At 42.1% G+C, this 22,569-nt stretch overlaps 1 protein-coding gene across 1 annotated transcript in view; it reads right to left on the reverse strand.

Annotated features, from left to right (window-relative positions):
• Positions 1–22,569, reverse strand: part of COG7 (component of oligomeric golgi complex 7) — an 85,002-nt gene that overhangs the window by 40,041 nt on the left and 22,392 nt on the right. Inside the window, exons 7-9 of the mRNA XM_007449981.1 lie at positions 11,174–11,372; positions 4,886–5,013; positions 3,803–3,957 (exon numbers count right to left, since the gene is read on the reverse strand). Coding sequence (XP_007450043.1) covers positions 3,803–3,957; positions 4,886–5,013; positions 11,174–11,372 — 482 coding nt within the window. The remainder of the gene's footprint in view (positions 1–3,802; positions 3,958–4,885; positions 5,014–11,173; positions 11,373–22,569) is intronic.

Consider the following 22,569-nt stretch of genomic DNA (forward strand, 5'->3'; position numbering starts at 1 on the left):
CCTCTTTCCCTTCCCAAGCCACGAGCTCTAGTGAGGACAGTGGGCTGTGATGACCCAGGGCACGGCTCTGAAGAGTAAGTCTGTGTGGTGGAGAGAAAGGCCGCTCAGAGAAGCAAGTGGAAGGAACTGCTGCAGACCACTCCACTGAGGGACAAACGCCGCTGCTGCTCCCTTCACACAGGGCTGAAAAGCTACAAAACCAAAATGCCATGGACAGCACCTTCCCTTTGCACCCAGAGAGGTGACAGCTTTCCTTGGGGGAGGGGCAGGGCCCTCAGGACACACTGACAGGGAGCTGTTGAAGAACATTTTAATTGTGCTTTAGCTGAAGGACGTTAAACAAGAACACTCCGTCCAACAAGGCATGAGCTCCACAGGACCTCCCGACAGAGTCCCCGGAACAGTGAGCAGCCGCCGAGCATTGAGGCGGGGCCAGGGAGAGACAGGGGGTGACTGTTTAGCCATAGCGGGGCTCGCACGTGATGTGTGTATCACATCACATTTTTATGGCATTTGTACCAAAACCTTCTGATTCTCTCACAATACACGTTTCCAAGTGTCTCTACCATGTAAGAGCTGCTGCATTAGGTGCTTTAATTATATGCTTTCACTCAATATTCATAACCACCATGGAAAGGAGATATTATCACCATCAGTTTACCCAAATAAAAGATACCAAGACTCAGAAAGGCACACTAACCCACCCAAGGTCCCAGCTAGTAAGTGCCCGAGACAGGATCTGAGCCCAGGTGGCTACAACTCCAGGGCCCAGGCTCCCGTCACAGCCGTTAACACCCCTCACCCTGCAACACACCATGAGCAGCTATATTCTACAGCTTCAGCAGAGTGCAAGTTAGGCCAATCTCCTCCTGCTCTGCCTACATCCTCTATCCTCCCTATCCCTGCCTTCCTGAACACCATCCCCACACCCTCCCCACTCCTGAACAAGGTCCCACTTGAACCCTGGGCAAGTTAGCATCATCCTCATTTCCCTAATTTTATAAACATCAGCTGTCTTGGTAGCTTCAAAACCTTCCCTTCTAGAGCAGGTGACCTGTTTTCATCTTATGTCCTTTTGTACAGTTTGAATTTTTAATATGTATTTGTCTTACTTTTTTTTTTTTTTTTTTTTTTGCGGTACGTGGGCCTCTCACTGCTGTGGCCTCTCCCGTTGCGGAGCACAGGCCCCGGACGCGCAGGCCCAGCCGCCATGGCTCACGGGCCCAGCCGCTCCGCGGCATGTGGGGTCTTCCCGGACCGGGGCACGAACCCGTGTCCCCTGCATCGGCAGGCGGACTCCCAACCACTGTGCCACCAGGGAAGCCCCTGTATTACTTTTTAAAATGAAGTAACTGAAGTAACCAACAGAAGAACTAAAAGTGAAAATATCACCAACAAGAGCTGGGAGGAGAGGGGATAAGAGACAGCACCAGCCTCAAGGAGGCTCAGTTCCTCACCTTTCAGAGTTGCGTCAAGACATAACAGTTAAAGGTGATAAACAAAAAAATCTTCTTTAAAGTCTGGAGAGAAGAATGAGAAGACTCAAAGCAAAATGTTTAAAACTTGTGACTCCTGAGGACTGCCTAACGATGTGCAGGAAAGAAGGAAGACTTTCACCTTTTTACACCTTTTCATATTTAAATATATGTATTTCTAGAAGCATTACTTTTTAAATTTTATAATAAAATGTTTAGATCTCAAAAAAAATTATTTTATCCACAAGATCCCAGCTGGTGGCAGAGAGAGAAAGAGATAAACTTTATTTGATTAAACTTGTTGCTGATGGGCTTCCCTGGTGGTGCAGTGGTTGAGAGTCTGCCTGCTGATGCAGGGGACGCGGGTTCGTGCCCCGGTCCGGGAAGATCCCACATGCCGCAGAGCGACTGGGCCCGTGAGCCATGGCCGCTGGGCCTGTGCGTCTGGAGCCTGTGCCCTGCAATGGGAGAGGCCACAACAGTGAGAGGCCCGTGTACTGAAAAAAAACAAAACAAAACTTTTTGCTGATGTTTCTCTTCCTGGGGGACATGTCTGGGCTCATCTGGCTCCCCCAGTCTTACGCAGGGGACATGATCTCGCAGTCCTCAGTGCCTTCCTGTGAGCCACCCTGGAAGGTGCAGACCGCCCATGGCAGTGACCAACAGTACTGGGTCCAAGGACCCTCAGAGCTCACAGGGGCATGCTCAGCATTTCTGGAATGACAAGAGCTCCCTAAACTTACGGCGGCAAAAGAGCATTCAGTTCAGTATGAGGAATTTGAGACTCGTGGCAACTTCATTCTACAACAAGATTTCTTGGAGAGCCTAAGAATGTATTTATCTATAAGCTAGAGACTAAAGCATGTAACCTCCTGAGGGCCCTTATATCTCAATTACACAGGTCAGAGAATCCAGCCTTATATTGATTTCTCTTTCTTTTTTCTAAGTAAACTTAATTTTGGTTTCCCCTTCTTTCTTTCTTTTAACAGCTCTATTGCGATTTAATTCACATACCACACAATTCAAAGGTTTTTAGGGTAGTCACAAAAACCAGTTGTGCAACCATCACCACAATCAACTTTAGAACAATTTTCATCATCCCGAAAAGAAACCCCATAACTTTTAGCAGTCATCCCTCATCTCCAAATACTCCCCTCTCCCCAGCCCTAGGCAGCCACTCATCTATTTTCTGTCTCTACAGATTTGCCTGTTCTGGACATTTCATATAGATGGAATCATTTAACGTGTGGTCTTTTGTAACTGGCTTCTTTCACTTAGCATGATTTTATATATTTTTTATTTTATATTTTTAATTACATTTTAAATATAAATTAATTTATATTTTTAATTTTTTTTTAAATCAAAAAATAAAGCTAAATCCCCCATGACCACCACCTTAGTCCCTCCCCATCTCCCCAAAGACAACCAGTGTTTTGAGTTTGTTGCCTAACCTTCCACATCAGGGCTCAGCAAACTTTTTCTGTTAAGGTCCAGGTATTTTAGGCTTTGAGAGTCACAAGGTCTCTGTCCTAACTACTCAACTCTAACTTTATAGTGAGGATTTACAGGCCATAGGTAAGTGAATGGGCATGGTGGCGTTCCAATATAGCTTTTACAAAAACTTGTACAAAACCAGACTTGGCTCATGAGCTAGAGTTTGCTGACCTCTATGCTATAGGAATATATAATGCATTTTAAAGCGACAAAAAAAAGATCTAGAACAGGAAGTGGCACTCCTGGTTTTCTGTAAATAAAGTTTTAATGGAACACAGCCACATCCACTCATGTATGTGTTGTCTCTGGCTGCTTTTCTACTACTAGGGCAGTGCACTACAAAAGTCTCTGTTGACTGTAAGGCCCTCAAAGCCTAAAATACGTACCATCCGGCCCTTGGCAGAAAAAATTTTCCGAACCCTGCTACAGAAAATGTACTCTATTTTTTGTATATTCTTTTCACACACTGTATGAGACTCTATATAGTATTCTGCAACCTTTTATTCACTCAGCAGTATGTTTTGAGATCTATCCATGTTGTTATGTGTAAATCTAATTAACACCTTAACTGCCACATAGGGAACTCCCCTCATATGAATATACCGTATCTTATTTGGCCATTTCCAAATGGATGGACATTCACGTTGCTTCAGATGCTCCACCATTACAAGCGTGCCACAGTGTTCTTAACATCCTTAAGAACACCCCCTTGGGCTGAGGTGCAACTGCCTCTCCCGGGTTCATGGCAGGAATACAGGACACACACATTTTTAATTGGGAGAGACATCATTCTCCAATGAGGCTGGCCCTGACCCCACTCCCCGCAGCCTTACTTGGCAAAGAGGGATTTCAGGGCTGTCAGCAGGCCACAGGTCCCCAGGCCGTTGGTAAATGTGATGCATCTGTCAATGGCTGCAGAAGCAAGGCCAAAGAGCTTGTTCACAGAGTGGCTCAGCTCCTGCACACAGTCAATGACTTCCCCACGCTCCTGGTCAGCAAACAGAGATAAAAAAAGCTGCCTCAGACTGAAGAACAAACGAATAGACAACATGAAGATGGGGAGAGCTCCAAACCTCCTCATTCATGGTAAAATCACTTAATAGGTGCGACAGAAATGCAGTCCCAAACTGTGACAGCTCTTTAAGAGCCCGACCTAGGGAAGAACAGTCTAAGTGGTCAGTGAGATCACAGAAATAAACTCCTGGCTAAAAAGTATGATCAAACCCTTATATTCATCTTTATATTTTTCATCTCTTTCCTTCTGTCATTTAAGATGGCATCTATCCCTCTGGCTCTCAAGCTAGGATTTGAATTCTCCATACCACACACTCCAAAAGAATGCAGTGAAAGGAAAATGCTTCCTTCAGGGGCAAGAACATAACTGAGCGGAACAGATTTTCTAGGTACGTCCTTAGAAAATGGAAAAGCGGCGGGAAGCGGCAGGTTTTAACTATTGTAAGATCTATTCTTAAATGTCAACTCACAACATGCTAGGCAACCTTAACATTTACAATGGAAATTCCCCTCTGGTGCCCACCTGGTGAACCTGGCCCTAGAGTACTGTCCATGAATACTCAGCTCCTGTGTCCATTTGCATATGCTGCCTTAAACAAAAGACTGTGTGATAATGACTAGATCAGGGGGATAATCAACTTACTCTGAAGAAGGTTTAAGCCTCTAAGTTTTGCTAGAGGATTCTAAATAAAAAACTGGTAGCATATCTGTGGTCTCATTTTACATTTGGATTACAAGAGCCCAGGAAGCACTGAGAGCCCAGTGTTTGCACACCAGTTCCCACTCTTTGCATCCCTAATGCCACCTCACACCTTCTCTGACGCATCCCACCCACCCCCAACCCTAGGAGCCTGGCAAACAGAACGACTCCCGAATGGCCACTGCCGGTGTTATGCCATTACCAGAGGCACTGAGCTGATCTGGAGGAGGAGGCTCTTCTCTTCCATGTCACCATACTTCAGCTGGTAGGGTCTGTACGGACCATACACAGCATCCACCAGCTCCACAGCTTTCACCAGGGTTTGCTCATCTTCAGGGAATCAGAAATTAAATGCAATCATGAACAAAGAACTGGAAATCAATTGCTGAAAAACAACAGGTGAAAGGACCTCCACTGGAACTTTTCCTATTTCAACTTAGGGGCGACTACTTTCTGTTCATCTGCTTTTATCATTCATGGAAGCTGAAGCAATCACGTCAGAAAATCTTTTGATACATTTGAGCTTTGTGCATTATGTGCCTAAGGCATTATTAAAGATACCGATCCCCTTAATCCTACAACCTGTCACAGTCAAGAACCTCTTCAAATGATAACCTTCCTCAGGGTCAAGTTCAAGAACTGCTACAGAGAAAAGGCTCTGCAGAAAGAACATTTTCCATCTGGAGCCCATACACCAGGCATTCCAAAAATTCCTATATTCAGCTACATAAAAATTTTAACGTGCATATTCTATGGCACAGCAATTCAACTTCCAAGAATTATCTCTTCAGTTGGAATCCAAAATCTTTTCCATAGCCTACAAGGTTCTGCATCGTTTGACCCCAGGAAGTGAAAGAGGGTGGTAGTTAAGGGTGAAGGCTCTTCTATTGGAGCTCTACTGCTTCCTAGTTAGCTGACTGTGTGCATATGACTTAACATTTCAGTGTCTGTTTCCTCAGTTATAAAATGAGATTAATAATGGCATCAATTTTATAAGGCTTAACTGGAGATTATGTAAAATAGTATGTGTCTAGCATGTATAAGCACTTAATAAAGGCCAGCTGCTTTTATGTCTACGTCCATAGACTCAGCCTCCGTCACAATTCCCCTAGCCTCTAGCCTTCCCTCGGCTCCTCGGAAGCTCCCCTCTGGCCACCTGCTACTTACTACTTCTGTCTGAAATGACCTTGTTCTTCCCTATCCCTCTTCATCTGGTTAATGCCTATTCTTCCGTCAGTACTCACTAAACTCAAGTCTGCGAGTCTCAATCATCTTTATTTGCTTAAAACCATTTTGCTTTTCTCCTAGAACCATTTTGCTATTCTTCAAAGTACTCATCTCACTTTGTAACTATACACTCATTAGTGTGATTATTTTCTTATTTCCCACTGGAACGTACATTGTATGAGAGCAGAGACTGTGTCTGGTTTTACTTAGCATAGCATCCTCAGCATCCAGCACTCTAGAACTAGTCCATTTGTAGTTGAATAAATAAACTAAATACATTTTGACCTATCCATAATAGGGTCATGAAAAATAACTGTATGTGTATATAACACACACACGCCACATGCACACACTCACACACTGCTGATGGGAACCAGAATTTTCACTGTAGGAGAAAAGAGATGCAACTGAGAACAGCAAGAGGTAAAAATCTACTGGTGTTGCATTTAATTTGGAAGTATCAGTATAAACTGGTAATTTTAAAAACTATGCATTTCCTAGCTCTGTTCACAAAGGGCATAGGAAGTAATAATAGCCCAGCAACAATAAGCACCCCTGGTGCCAGATCTTGGTTTCTAAATACCATTTCCCATTAGAAGAAACCAAGCTCCTCGAGAAAATGGCTGATTCCCGGTCTGAGGCAGAGGAAGTACAAAGTGTTCCTGGAACAGTTTGTGCCAGAAAACAATAAAGCCCTCAAAGGCTGATAGGGACGTGTCAAAATGATACAGGAGCCAGCCTGAAGGGGCAACCACTGACCAAATTCGAAATAATTCGAGCATCAAAATGAATCATGAAAATAATGGATCATAATACAATGAATAGAAAAAGAATCCAATGAGTTCATAGTGATATCAAAAAGAAAGAAAAATCTCCTCTTCACAAAAGTATGCCGGCAAGGGACTTCTCTGGTAGCACAGTGGTTAAGAATCTGCCTGCCAACGTAGGGGACACAGGTTCGAGCCCTGGTCTGGGAAGATCCCACATGCAGTGGAGCAACTAAGCCCATGCACCACAACTACTGAGCCCACGTGCCACAACTACTGAAGCCCGCGCTCCTAGAGCCCGTGCTCCGCAACAAGAGAAGCCACCGCAATAAGAAGTCCGCGCACCACAACGAAGAGTAGCCTCACTGCAACTAGAAAAAGCCTGTGCGCAGCAACGAAAACCCAACGTAGCCATAAATAAATAAATAAATAAATTTATTTAAAAAAAAAAAAAGAATGCCAGCTAATACATGTAAAAGGAATGAGAGAATTAGAATATTACCATTTTATAATCAGCAATGTAAAAGTTTATTCAGACAAGGATTACCAATGGATGCTAAAGTCACTAGGTCAATATTTCTTAAGGAACAGTATATTCCTATGGGCTCGAAATATCACGCCACAGATACTTATTAATTACAAAGAGGAAAAGGTAACTTTACAATGGAGTCATCTGGCAGGTACAACTACCAAGTGATTAATCCAACCCATCACCAATGACTGGACATTATGTGTCTCCTGATGTGATGCCATAGGAAGTACACATCATCACCAATGTAGTATTCTTACTAAAAATGTTTAATCTAAATCTAATCACAAGGAAACAATTAGATAATTACAGAATATGGGACATTCTACAGGAAAACTACCCTGTATTCTTCAAAGACGTCAATGTCATGAAAGACAAAAGATGACTGTTTTAGATTAAAAGAGATTAAAGAGACAGGACAACCAAAGACAATGCATGTACACTGACTGGATTTTAATGGGAGGTAGGGAAACAGCTATAAAGACTTTTGTGGAACTGAGAAAACTTGTGTTTTGGATGACAATATTGATTCAATATAGAATGGGGGGTGATAATGATAATAAAATATTCTATTAAAAACATTTAAGTACCCACACACTCATATACAAAATTTGCATGTGTATATAATCCAAAATACTGTTTCTGGACAGTTGGTTGAGCATGATCTTTTTCCTTCCTTGTATTTTCTGGTTTTTTTCTATACTGAATACATATTGCTTGTTAACTATAAAGTCAAATTATTTAACTTTTTGACTTTCTATTGCATAACCTTTTACATATTTTGAATTATACTATGTACATTATTAATTATTAAAATGGTAAAGTGTTAAAGGCAAACCAGAAAGTTAGAAAATATATCTGCAACATACTTGATAATGAGAAAAAAAATCCTTACTACATAAGGATATTTAGGGAATATACACCAAACTTTTAACAGTGGTTATTTCTAGCAAGCGGGATTATAGGAGACTTTAATTTTGTGTTACAGATAGCTGTATCATGAATTTTTATAACAACTTTGTTGCTTTTTATAATATATTTAATAATATATTGCTTTAAATAAGTTGCTCTTATAAATTAACCAGAAATAGATTAAACCCTCAAACAGAAAAAGAAGCAAAAGAATAAGAAATTCAAGAGAAAAATATAACTTTTTATAGTATAATTTTCAAACTGGCTAGCAATCAAAGACATGAAAATTAAAATAATATATCATTAACTGTCTAAGAACCTGGCAAGGGAAAAAAAAGATAGAGCCTAGTGCTGGTGAGGGCATGCAGGAATCAGCAGCCTCATTTACTACTGATGGACGTGAAAACAGGTAGAAACTTTCTAAAGAGAAAAATGTGGCAAACATCTTTAAATTTTTCATTTATTAGCAATTGTAATTTTCAAACTTATCCCAAGGAATAATCAGAGTTGGACTCCAAAATTAATATGTAAGATTGTTAATAATAGTTTTATTTATAACAGCAGATTTAAAAATTAAAGTAAGCCACAGTTATCAAGTGGTCATTAAAAACCATGTTTTAGGAAAATACTGAATGACATAAAAAATGCTCATTATATTAATTTGAGCTAAAAAGAGAATATAAGATCATATAAACTAATATTTTGGGACTTCCCTGGTGGCGCAGTGGTTAAGAATCTGCCTGCCAATGCAGGGAACAAAGGTTCAATCCCTGGTCCAGGAAGATCCCACATGCCACAGAACAACTAAGCCCATGCTCCACAACTACTGAACCTGAACTCTAGAGCCCGTAAGCCACAACTACTGAAGCTCGCGTGCCTAGAGCCCGTGCTATGCAACAAGAGAAGCCACTGCAATGAGAAGCTCACACACCGCAATGAAGGGTAGCCCCTGCTAGCCACAACGAGAGAAAGCCCGTGCGCAGCAATGAAGACCCAATGCAGCCAAAAACAAATAAATAAAATTTTTTAAAAACTAATATTTTTAAATATGTATGCACATATATATTTATATATGCATATACTTATATATGCATATATTTTATATTTATTTATGAAAATGTATAATTATATTTGAATTACTGGGAGGAAATAAAATGTTCCCATGGCCTTCTCTGAGTCATGAGATTATGGATCATTTTTACTCATTTATTTTTATTTTTGTGTGTTTCCAAAGTTTTCCTGTTTTGTTTTGTTTTGTTTTGTTTTGCGGTACGCGGGCCTCTCACTGTTGTGGCCTCTCCTGTTGCGGAGCACAGGCTCCAGACGCGCAGGCTCAGCGGCCACGGCTCACGGGCCCAGCCGCTCTGCGGCATGTGGGATCTTCCCGGACCGGGGCACGAACCCGTGTCCCCTGCATCGGCAGGTGGACTCTCAACCACTGTGCCACCAGGGAAGCCCAGCTAAAGTATTTTTAAATTAAAAAATGTGTATACTTTTTAGGGCTTTCCTGGTGGCGCAGTGGTTGAGAATCGTCCGCCTGCTGATGCAGGGGACACGGGTTCGTGCCCCGGTCCGGGAAGATCCCACATGCCGCGGAGCGGCTGGGCCCGTGAGCCGTGGCCGCTGAGCCTGCGCGTCTGGAGCCTGTGCTCCGCAACAGGAGAGGCCACAACAGTGAGAGGCCCGCGTACTGCAAAAAAAAAAAAAAAAAAAAAGTATACTTTTTTGAAAACCTCAGTAGGAATCATTAAAAATCTAAACTTCCATGGCTGACTAACAAAGCATTTTCTGTATCTGATTCTTCAGAGGGTGGTTCTCTCTTCTTCAATAATGTCCATCACCAGTGGGAGAAAAGCAACATGCTCCTTGCCCCACCTTCATTCCACTCTGCTCCACAGGACGCTCAGCCTACATACTCTTCAGCCATTAGGACCACAGCATCCAGGTCCCTTGAAAGACACATCCACCATGTCTCTCCCACAACCAGGGCCTGACCGGTGAGTGTGCCAAAAACACCGATGAGTCATCAGGAACTCGAACAATAAACACACTCCCAGGAATGTACGAGGTAATTACACACATAGATAATTAAAGAGAATAACTATTAAATAAACCAAGTCAGTGACACACAGCAGCCAAACGGCAGAAGCAGGCCTTCCTGAAGCGATTTCCTGATTTGACTGTAGTTCGTGATGAAGTCTGTATGATTGAAAAGTTTATGATGCTTTTAACCTAGATGGGAAACAGCTGGGGAAATGCAACACACCAGGCATTGTTTGCACAAATGGGAAGAAGGAGTGCTTTGCTCTCAGATGGCAGCTGGGGAAAGCCCATTTTCCTTACAGCCACCCTTAGTCCTAATGCAGCACCCCTGCCCTTAAAAACTTGCTGTTGTCCTATCAAAAAGCTCCTCTAATCCATCTGTTCTCTTAAACTTACTTTTAAGGTTGACTTACCCAAGGTTCCGTGATGCCTTGAAAGGAAGAGGACACTACCCTCCCAAGTGTAACTCACTGCCAACTTGTTGCCACTAATGTCTACCTGCCTCTTACATTCTAAGCCCCTGCAGAAGTGTCTATCACTTTCCCAGAGTGTGTAAAACCACCTAGGCAGCACTGGAGCTAGGCAACAATATATTAAGCAACAATTATTTCCATAATGGCAATGTTTTCATGGAAAAGGTTTTCATATCTGTTGAGAAGGAAAACAGTGATCCCTTGCATTTCTGTAAAATCAGTCACCAGAAAAGGCAAACAAACCCAGGCCCCAGAAGCTTCAAAAAGAGTGAGTAAAAACAAGCCCGCGAGGGCTTCCCTGGTGGCGCAGTGGTTGAGAGTCCGCCTGCCAATGCAGGGGACACGGGTTTGTGCCCCGATCTGGGAAGATTCCCACATGCCGCGGAGCGGCTAGGCCTGTGAGCCGTGGCCACTGAGCCTGCGCGTCCGGAGCCTGTGCTCCGCAATGGGATAGGCCACAACAGTGAGAGGCCCGTGTACCGCAAAAAAAGAAAAAGAAAAAAAAAACAAGCCCGCGAGCTGGGAGGAAGGATATTTACCTGCGTGTGGGAGCAGGGCCATCTCCAATCCCTTGGCGAAGTGGGTGGTAGCGTCGTAGAAGTCTAGCAGCTTGACGAGCTCCAGCTCGGGCCCTACCCTCTCCACACTGGAGCTGAGGCAGATGGGCAGAGAGGGCACCAGGGCCCCCAGGGTCTGAATCAGCAGCACAGTCACCACCTCGTAGGGGTTCCTGAAAACCTGCAGGGGGAGAGAGGTATCTGTGTTAGCACACTGGAGCAGACCTTCTAAAGAAGCAGACTCCTGGACTGCTCAAAGGAATCCTTCCAAGCCAGAAAGCGGTCTAGTCAAGAGCCCCAAGCTTTCCTCAGCACCCATGTGAACATGCTCAGAAAGCCAAGTAAACTAGCAAGACTTGCATCCTGTCCAGGACAATTGGCTACTTTCTGTCTATTGCTGGCCCCGCCCTCTGCTCACCTCCTGCTGTGCGGCCCGGTTTCTAACAGGCCGTGGACCCTGGGGTTGGGGACACCTGTATTAAGTACAGATTCACTTAGTCAAATGTGAAACAAGATATAAGACTGTTCTTATGCAACACTAAGGCCAAAATAAGTGTAAGTTTAAAAATTATAAAATCAATCAATTCACATTTTTATTAGAAAATATCTTGAAATGAAGGAAAATGGAAACCAAAACTTATGGATACAGCAAAAGCAGTGCAAAGGGGAAAATTTATAGCTGTAAATGCACACATTAAAAAAGCAGAAATATCTCAAATCAATAACCTAACTGTACACATTTAGGAACTAGAAAAAAAAGAAACTAAACCCAAAGCTAGTAGAAGAAAGGATATAATAAAGATTAGAGCAGAGGTAAATGAAATAGAGAACAGAAAATCAATAAAGAAAATCAACAAAATCAGAAGTTAGTTCTTTTAAAAGATTAACATAATGGCAAACCTTTTACCTAGACTGACCAAAAAAAATACAAAGAGATTAGATTCAAATTACTAAGATCAGGTATGAAGGTGGGGACATTTACTACCAATTTTATAGAAATAAAAGGGATTATAAGAGAATACTATGAACAGTTGTATGCTAACAAACTGGATAACCTAGATGAAATGGACAAAAAATTCCTACAAATATTATTTACCAAAAGTGACTTCAGAAAATCTGAATAGACCTATAACTAGTAAGGAGACTGAATTAGTAATCAAAAACTTCCCAATAAAGAAAAAACGAGAACCAGATGGCTTCACTGGTAAATTCTACCAAACATTAAAAAAATTAATACCAATCCTTCTCAAACTCTTCCCAAAAAATTGGAGAGGAGGGAGCATGTTATATTCTGAATTGTGTCTCCCCAAAATTCATATATTGAAGTCCAAATCCCCCAGTACCTCAGAATATGACTATATTTGGACGGAAGGCCTTTAAAGAGGCAATTAAGATAAAATGAGGTCATCTGGGTGGGCCCTAATCCAATCTGACCAGTGTCCTTATACAAGAGGAGATTAGGACACAGGCACACATAAAGGAAAGACACAGGGAAAAGACTGCCATCTGCAAGCCAAGGAAAAAAGCCTCAGAAGAAATCAACCCGGCCAACACCTTGACCTTGGGCTTCTAGCCTCCAGAACGAATTTCTATTCTTTAAACCACCTATTCCATGGTACTTTGTTATCACAGCCCTAGCAAACTAATATAGAGCACTTCCTAATTCATTCTATGAGGGCATCATTAACCTGATGCCAAAGCCAGGCAAATACTAAAAGAAAAGAAAAGAAAATTATAGACCAATATCTCTTATAAATACACATACAAAAATACTCAACAAAATACTAGTAAACTGTATTTAGCAGCATATTAAAAGGATTATACACCATGACTGAGACTGATCTCCAGAATGAATGGTTCAACATATCAAATTAGTCAATGTAATATACTATATTAACAGAATGAAGGGGGAAAAAGCTCATTAATCTCAATTAATGCAGAAAAAGCATCTGACAAAATTCAACACCCTTTCATAACTGGAAAAAAAAACACTCAATAAACTAGGAATAGAAAGGAACCTCCTCAACATGATAAAGGCCATATCAGAAAAACCCATGGCTAACATCATATTCAATGGTGAAACACTGAAAGCTTTTCCCCTTAGACCAGGAACAAGACAAGGGTGCCTGCTTTTGCCACTTTATTCAACATAATACTGGAAGTTCTAGCCAGAAGAATTGGACAAGAAAAAGTAATAAAAGGCATCTATATTGGAAAGGAAAAAGTAACGTTATCTCTTTTCACAAATGATGTAATCTTATATGTAGAAAATCCTAACAAATTGAAAAAAAAAATGTTAGCAGTAATAAACAAATTCAGCAAAGTTGATCAACAAACAAAAATCACTCACATTCAAGGACTTCCCTGGTGACACAGTGGTTAAGACTCTGCACTCCCAATGCAGAGGGCCTGGCTTTGACCCCTGGTCAGGGAACTAGATCCCACATGCATGCTGCAACTAAGAGTTTGCATGCCACAACTAAGGAGCCCACAAGCCACAACTAAGGAGCCCACAAGCCACAACTAAAAAACCCAGTGCAATCAAATAATTTTTTTTAAATCACTCTTGCATTTCTTTACTAGCAATTCTATTCTAACAATCTGAAAAGGAAATTAAGAAAATTATTCCATTTACAATAGCATCAAAAAGAATAAAGTATTTAGAAATAAATGTAACGAAGGAACTAAAAGACTTGTACACTGAAAACGACAAAACACTGCTGAGAGAAATTAAAGAATACACACAAAAAATGGAAAGACTTCCCATGTTCATGTACTGGAAGACTTAATATTGCTAACATGGTAATACTACCCAAAGCCATCTACATATTCAATGCAATCTCCATCAAAATCCCAAAGGTGTTTTCTGGAGAAACAGGAAAACCCATCCTAAAATTCATATGGAATTTGAGGGAACCCCAAACAGCAAAAACAATATTGAAAAAGAGAATAATTGGCTATCTCACACTTCCTAATTTCAAAACTTACTACAGGGCTTCCCTGGTGGCACAGTGGTTGAGAGTCTGCCTGCCAATGCAGGGGACACGGGTTCGTGCCCCAGTCCAGGAAGATCCCACATGCTGCGGAGCGGTTAGGCCTGTGAGCCATGGCCACTGAGCCTGCACGTCTGGAGCCTGTGCTCCACAATGGGAGAGGCCACAACAGTGAGAGGCCCGCGTATCACACACACAAAAAAGAAACTTACTACAAAGCTATAATAGTCAAAACAGTGCGGTACTTGCATAAGGACAGACATATAGCCCAATGGAATAGAGAGCCCAGAAACACACATACATGGTCAAATGATTTTCAACATGAGTGCCAAAATCATTCAATGGGAAAAGGACACTCTTTTCAACAAATGGTGCTCAGAAAACTGGATACTACGTGCAAAAAAAAAAAAAGTTGGATCCTTACCTGATACCATATACAAAAATTAACTTAAAATTAATCAGACCTAAATGTTAAGAGTAAACTATAGGGCTTCCCTGGTGGCGCAGTGGTTAAGAATCCGCCTGCCAATAAAGGGGACACTGGTTCGAGCCCCAGTATGGGAAGATCCCACATGCCACGGAGCAACTAAGCCCAAGCGCCACAACTACTGGGCCTGTACTCTAGGGCCCACGAGCCACAACTACTGAAGCCCACGTGCCACAACTACTGAAGCCCGCATGCCTAGAGTCCATGCTCCGCAACAAGAGAAGCCACCATGGTGAGAAGCCCAAACACTGCAACGAAAAGTAGCCCCCGCTCACTGTGCGCAGCAACGAAGACCCAAGGCGGCCAAAAATAAATAAATTTTTTTTTTTTTTTTGCAGTACGCGGGCCTCTCACTGTTGTGGCCTCTCCCATTATGGAGCACAGGCTCCGGACACGCAGGCTCAGTGGCCATGGCTCATGGGCCTAGCTGCTCCGTGGCATGTGTGATCTTCTCGGACCGGGGCACGAACCCGTGTCCCCTGCATCGGCAGGTGGACTCCCAACCACTGCGCCACCAGGGAAGCCCTAAATTAATTTCTTTTTTTTTTTAAAAGAGTAACCTATAAAATTCTTAGGAGAAAACATAGGGCAAAATCCTCATGACCTTGGATTTAGCAACAGTTGGCACTCCATATCTACACGTTCTGCATCCAGATTCAACCAACCTCAGGTCAAAAATATTCAGGAAAAAAAAAAATGTCCAGTAAGTTCCAAAAAGCAAAACTTGAATTTGCTGCGTACCAGCAACTATTTACATAGCCTTTACATTGTATTAGGTATTATAAGTAATCTAGAGATGATTTAAAGTATACAGGAGTACATGCATAGGTTGTATGCAAATACTACACCATTTTATATAAGGGACTTGAGCATCCATGGATCTTGGTATGGGGAGGGGGGTGGGTTCCTGGATCAATTCCCTGAGGATACCAAGAGATGACTATAGTTTCTTAAGTATGACACCAAAAGTATAGGCAATAAAAGAGAAAACAGATAAACTGGACTATATCAAAATTAAAAATTTGTTAAAGCACGTTACAAATAGAGTGAAAAGACAACCAATGGAATGGGAGAAAATATTTGCAAATCATGTAACTGATAAGGGATTAATATCCAGAATATATAAAGAACTCCTACAACTCAACAACATAAAACCAAACACTACAATTCAAAAATGGGCAAAAAACTGTAATAGACATTTCTCCAAAGACGATAATACAAATGGCTGATGAGCATGTGAAAAGATGTTCAACATCATTAGTCATTAGGGAAATACAAATCAAAACCTCCATGAGATACCATTTCACACACACTAGAATGGCTATTTATCAAAAAAATGGAAATTAACAAGTGTTAACAAGTATGTAGAGAAATTGGAATTCTTATGCATTGCTGATGGGAATGTAAAATGGTGCCGCTGCTATAGAAAACAGTCTGGCAGTTTCTCAAAATGTTAAACATATGATTATGATACGATCCAGCAATTCCACTTGCAGGTATACACCCAAAAGAATTGAAAACAGGGACCCAAAGAGATATTTGTACACTTTCAGAGCAGCATTACTCACAATAGCCAAAAGGTGGAAGCAATTCAAGTGTTTATCAACAAATGAATGGATAGACAAAATGTAGTAAATACATACAACAGATTATTCAGCCATAAAAAAGTAATGAAAATTCTGATACATGCTAAAACATGGATGATCCCTGAAACCATTATGCTAAGTGAAATCAGCCAAACACATAAGGACAAATATCATATGGCCCTACTTATAAGAGGTATCTAGAATAGGAAAATTTATAGACACAGTAAAGGTTAAGGTTACTAGGGGACGGAAGAGGGCGAAGTGGGGAGTTATTACTTAATGAGTACACAGTTTCTGTTTAGGGTGATGAAAAAGTTCTGGAAATAGATAGCATGATAGTTAATCAACACTGTGAATGTACTTAATGCCACTTGATTGTACACTTAAAATGGCTAAAATGGTAAATTTTATGTATATTTTACCACACACAAAAAATTAACTATCAAACCAATAAAATTCAAAATAATAGGACAGACGAAGATGTTTACTGCAGCTGAACTGCCTTTTTCATCAATAATTTGACCTGACGGCTACAGCACAGGTTTTTTTTGAGTTCAGCCTGCCTATGCTTCTCTGTGGTATGTGAGGAGAATTTTTACACTGCTTCTATCTCTACTCAAACTACAAACTACTAAGAAAACATCAAGTTGGCAACGGCATTAAACAGCACTCACTTGGCACCAGCACTTACATTATCTAAGCATTAAGCTTGTCTCTTTCTTTTTTCACTGGCCCCCAATAGAATAGGGGTACCAATGTGACTATCAACAGAAAAGCACCCACTGAAATTACATGGCAGCAGTTGGTTATAAGGTGGTCACATACATGACCCAAAATATGCTTATATTTTTTCTTAGATTATTTCCAAAATAGAAAACAAAATTTTTAAATTCTCATAGAGAATTCATAAAACTTCAACAAACACCTGTTTAGTTTAATAAACATCACTGCTGGGGTCTGAGAGAAAGAAATAGAGGAAATGCAAATCTAACCCAACAAATACCAAAATGACCAATTTATATCCTGAGCAACAGCTTCCAGCCATCTACTAGATGTCACCATTAAGCTGAGCCACTCTCATTTGGAATTTAAAAGTGTCCTGAGGGCTTCTCTGGTGGCGCAGTGGTTGAGAGTCCGCCTGCCGATACAGGGGACACGGGTTCGTGCCCCGGTCCGGGAAGATCCCACATGCCGCGGAGTGGCTAGGCCCGTGAGCCATGGCCGCTGAGCCTGTGAGTCCGGAGCATGTGCTCCGCAACGGGAGAGGCCACAACAGTGAGAGGCCCGCGTACCGCAAAAAAAAAAAAAAAAAAAAAAAAGTGTCCTGAATTGGAATTCATTATTTTCCCACTGACCTCCCCAGGTCTGTTTCTATCAACTTCCTTATTTCTGTCAGTAGCATCACCATTCAACCAGAATAAAAATCTCCCTTTTCACTTTCCTTTCTTTCAGTCCCTTTATCAGTTACCAGGTCCTAGCAACTGTTCATTTTTTAACTGGGTATCTTTTGCTACATTACCATCACCATCCTAGACCAAACATAGCTTCCTACCTGTCTTCAGTCTTTCTTCATCAATTCACCCTATTTACCACCACCAAATTCATTATTTTGAAATGTTATTTAGAAATTTTCTTACACTTTAAATGTTTAAATACTGCAAGATTCAACAATCAACATTTTGCCACAATTGCTTTATTTCTATTTCTAAGTCATTGGAAAGGTAATCACAGATATCATGACACATCACCCCTAAATACCTCAGCGTTTATCTCTTAAGAATAAGGCCATCCTCCTATATTACAACACTGCAGATAATCAAATGTAACCTTGATGTAATACTTTTACCTACCACAGTCCATGTTCAAATTTTCCCAATTGTTCTTTCAACGTCCTTGATAGTTTTTTTGTCATCATGCAGAATCCAATCCAGGATCATGAAATTACATTTAGTTGTCTTCTTTTTTTTTGTCTCCTTTAATCTAAACAATTTCCTGACTTTTTTTCTTTCATGACACTGACATTTTTGAAGAGTCTACGACAGTTGTTTTTTTTGGTTTTTTTTTGCGGTACGCGGGCCTCTCACTGTTGTGGCCCCTCCCGTTGCGGAGCACAGGCTCCGGTCGCGCAGGCTCACCAGCCATGGCCCACGGGCCCAGCCGCTCCGCGGCATGTGGGATCTTCCCGGACCGGGGCACGAACCCGTGTCCCCTGCATCGGCAGGCGGACTCTCAACCACTGCGCCACCAGGGAAGCCCTAGGACATGTTTTGAAAAATGGTCTTTGATTTGGATTTGTCTGCATGTTTCCTCATGTTAAGACTTTTTGGCAGAGAAACTACATAGGTGATATTCTGACACCAAAAGCATTCTTAAAACAGTAACATCATCATTCACTCTATTGCTCCAGAGGCTCACTATCTTCTAGAGAAAGCCAAACTTCTGTCTTACATTCAATGTTCCCACTCCCTCCACACACAGCTGCACCAATACAAACCCTCCTCTGTCTCCATCCAGTGTATTCCCCCCACGATCCGCCAAGCATAAGAGAACCAGAGACCTTTACATATCACCCAGTCCAATGTCCTTATTTGACAAAAGAAACATTTTACTACAAGAAAGGATGGACCAAAGGAGAAAATGAAAACTATCCTTATCTAGAAAGAGAAATCCTGACTCCTCTCCTTGTACTGTGAGAAAGGACTAGGCAATGAGTACCTACTTCACTCTTAGTTCCTATTTAAGTGACCTGAGGCTGGGGTGCTGGGTGGAGGGGGGAGACTTAGACTAAACGACTCTGTACCCAAGCGTTCTAATTGGTTGGTCAGCTGAAACTATGTTTATAGCTGATAGTTTCAGCTGACCAACCAACAGGGCCCCTATGCTCATAGGTGTCCCCTTTCCTTTAAAGTGATCTGGCAAAAGGGATGCTCTGGCCATTTGCCAAACAAGAACCAAAAGTTCAAAGACTGTAAGACCAAACTTAACAACCAGGGCCATAGAATTAACCCAAACAGCACATGCAAAAACAATCTGACCTTACCCTTCACTACACACAAAAAATAATTCAAGATGGGCCATAGAACTAAATGTAAAAGCTCAACAAGCTTCTATAAGAAAACACAGAAGAAGAGCTTTGCAACTTGGGGAATGGTGATGGTTTCTGAGGACAAAGAAAGCAATAACCATAAAAGAAATGATAAAATCAAGTTCCTCAAATTCAACACTTCTGCTCAAGCCACAGACTGGAAGGAAATATCTACAAAATATATCTGATAAAGAACTTATACCTAGAATATGTAAAGAACTTCTGTAACTCAATAATAGAAAGGCAAATTACCCAATTTTTTTAAATGGGTAGAAGACCAGAACAGATACTTCACAAAGGAAGATATACAAACGGCCAATAAGCATGTGAAAAGGTGTTCAACATCCTTAGTCATCAGGGAATTGCAAATTAAAGCCACAGAGACACACTACAACACACCCACCAGAATGGCTAAGATTAAAAAGACAACACCTAGGGGGCTTCCCTGGTGGCGCAGTGGTTGAGAATCTGCCTGCTAATGCAGGGGACACAGGTTCGAGTCCTGGTCTGGGAAGATCCCACATGCCGCGAAGCAACTAGGCCCGTGAGCCACAACTACTGAGCCTGCGCGTCTGGAGCCTGTGCTCCGCAACAGAAGAGGCCGCGACAGTGAGAGGCCCGCACACCACGATGAAGAATGGCCCCCGCTCTCCGCAACTGGAGAAAGCCCTCGCACAGAAACGAAGACCCAACACAGCCAAAAATAAATAAATAAATAAATTTATAAAAAAAAAAAGACAACACCTAGGGACTTCCCTGGTGGCACAGTGGTTAAGAATCCACTTGCCAATGCAGGGGCACAGGTTCGAGCCCTGGTCCAGGAAGATCCCACATGCCGCGGAGCAACTAAGCCCATGCACCACAACTACTGAGCCTGCGCTCTAGAGCCCGTGAGCCACAACTACTGGGCCTGAGTGCCACAACTACTGAAACCCGTGCACCTAGAGGCCGTGCTGTGCAACAAGAGAAGCCACTGCAACGAGAAGCCCGCGCACCACAACAAAGAGTAGCCTCCGCTCACTGCAACTAGAGAAAGCCCACACACAGCAACAAAGACCTAACGCAGCCAAAAATAATAAATAAATTAAATAAATAAATCTAAAAAAAAAAAAAAATGCCTGCTAATGCAGGGGACATGGGTTCGAGCCCTGGTCCAGGAAGATCCCACAGGCCGTGGAGCAACTAAGCCCATGTGCCACGACTACTGAGCCCACGTGCTGCAACTACTGAAGCCCGCACACCTACAGCCCGTGCTCTGCAACAAGAGAAGCCACCACAGTGAGAAGCCCGTACACCGCAACGAAGAGCAGCCCCAATTCACTGCAATTAGAGAAAGCCCAAGTGCAGCAAGGAAGACCCAACGCAGCCAAAAATAAATAAATAAAGTAAATAAATTTACAAAAAAAAAAAAAAAAAACAAAACCTGATGTGTAGCAATCAGAACTCTCACACGCTTGTGTTGTGGGAATGTAAAAAGCACACTCATTTTGAAAAAGTGCCGATTTCTTTATATTTTGATTTTTGGCTGCGTTGGGTCTTCGTTGCTGTGTGCATGCTTTCTCTAGTTGCTTCGAGCAGGGGCTACTCTTTGTTGCAGTGCGCAGGCTTCTCATCGTGGTGTCTTCTCTTGTTGCGGCGCACAGGCTCTAGGCGCGCGGGCTTCAGTAGTTGCAGCACGTGGGCTCAGTAGCTGTGGCTCGCGGGCTCTAGAGCGCAGGCTCAGTAGTTGTAGCACACAGGCTTAGTTGCTCCGTGGCATGTGGGATCTTCCCGGACCAGGGCTCAAACCTGTGTCCCCTGCGTTGGCAGGCGGATTCTCAACCACTGCGCCACCAGGGAAGCCCTAAAAGTGCCGATTTCTTATAAATCTAAATATAGACCTACTCTATAACCCAGCAATTCCACTTCCACGTCTTTACCCAAGAGATATGAACATGTGGTGTCCACAAAAAACTTACAGAACCAAGTTTAGAGCAGCTTTATTTATAATTGTACCAAACTGGAAATAGCACAAGTGTCCATCAATAAAAGACTCAATAGGGCTTCCGTGGTGGCGCGGTGGTTAAGAATCCACCAGCCAATGCAGGGGACACGGGTTCGAGCCCTGGTCCGGGAAGAGCCCACAAGCTATGGAGCAACTAAGCCCGAGCGCCACAACTACTGAGCCTGCACTCTAGATCCCACGAGCCACAACTACTGAAGCCCGTGCTCCACAATAAGAGAAGCCACCTCAGTGAGAAGCCCGCGCACCGCAACAAAGAGTAGCCCCCGCTCGCTGCAACTAGAGAAAGCCCGCGCACAGCAACAAAGACCCAATGCAGCCAAAAATAAATTAATTAAATAAATAAAAATTTTTTTAAAAACTCAATAAACAAAACTGTCATATATTCATACCATGTAAGCGTGTTCAGTAATAAAAAGGAACAAGCTACTGATATGTACAACAACATGAATAAATCTCCAAAAACATGCTGAATGAAAGAAGCCTCACCAAAAGGATATACACCATATGATTCCATTTACATGAAATTCTAAAACAGGCTAAACTAATTTATGGTGGGAAAAATCAGAACAGTGGATGCCTTCAGGTATGTTGGTACTAAGACTGACTGAGAAGGAACACAAGGGAACTTTCTAGTGTGACAGTCATGTTCCACATCTTGGTAGGGGATTAGGTTAAACAGCATTTGTCAAAAATAATTAAATGGCATATTTAAGATCATTGCATTTTATAATTTTACCTAAAAAAAATCCCAGTAAACAAATACTAAACTCTAGTTAATAATACTTATGTTCTGAAGTGAATGATGTTTGCAACTTACTTTGAAATGAATCAAAAAATAAGATGGGTGAATGAACAGATACACATGGATAGATGGACAGATTTGTGATAAAGCAAATATAGCAAAATGTTCATTGTAGAACACAGGAGGTGGGTACATGGGTGTTCACTGTACAATGCTTTCAAATTTTTTATATGTTGGAAACTTTCCATATTAAAATACTGGGGAAAGGGAATTCCCTGGCGGTCCAGTGGTTAAGACTCCGTACTTCCACTGCAGGGGGCCGGGGTTCAATCCCTGGTTGGGGAACTAAGATCCCACATGCTATGTGGCATGGCCAAAATATAAAAAATAAAATAAAATACCGGGGAAAAGGGCTTCCCTGGTGGCGCAATGGTTGAGAGTCCGCCTGCCGATGCAGGGGACACGGGTTCGTGCCCCGGT

This window comes from Lipotes vexillifer, unplaced genomic scaffold (genome assembly GCF_000442215.2).
Source record: "Lipotes vexillifer unplaced genomic scaffold, Lipotes_vexillifer_v1.1 scaffold811, whole genome shotgun sequence".
Lineage (NCBI taxonomy): Eukaryota > Metazoa > Chordata > Mammalia > Artiodactyla > Lipotidae > Lipotes > Lipotes vexillifer.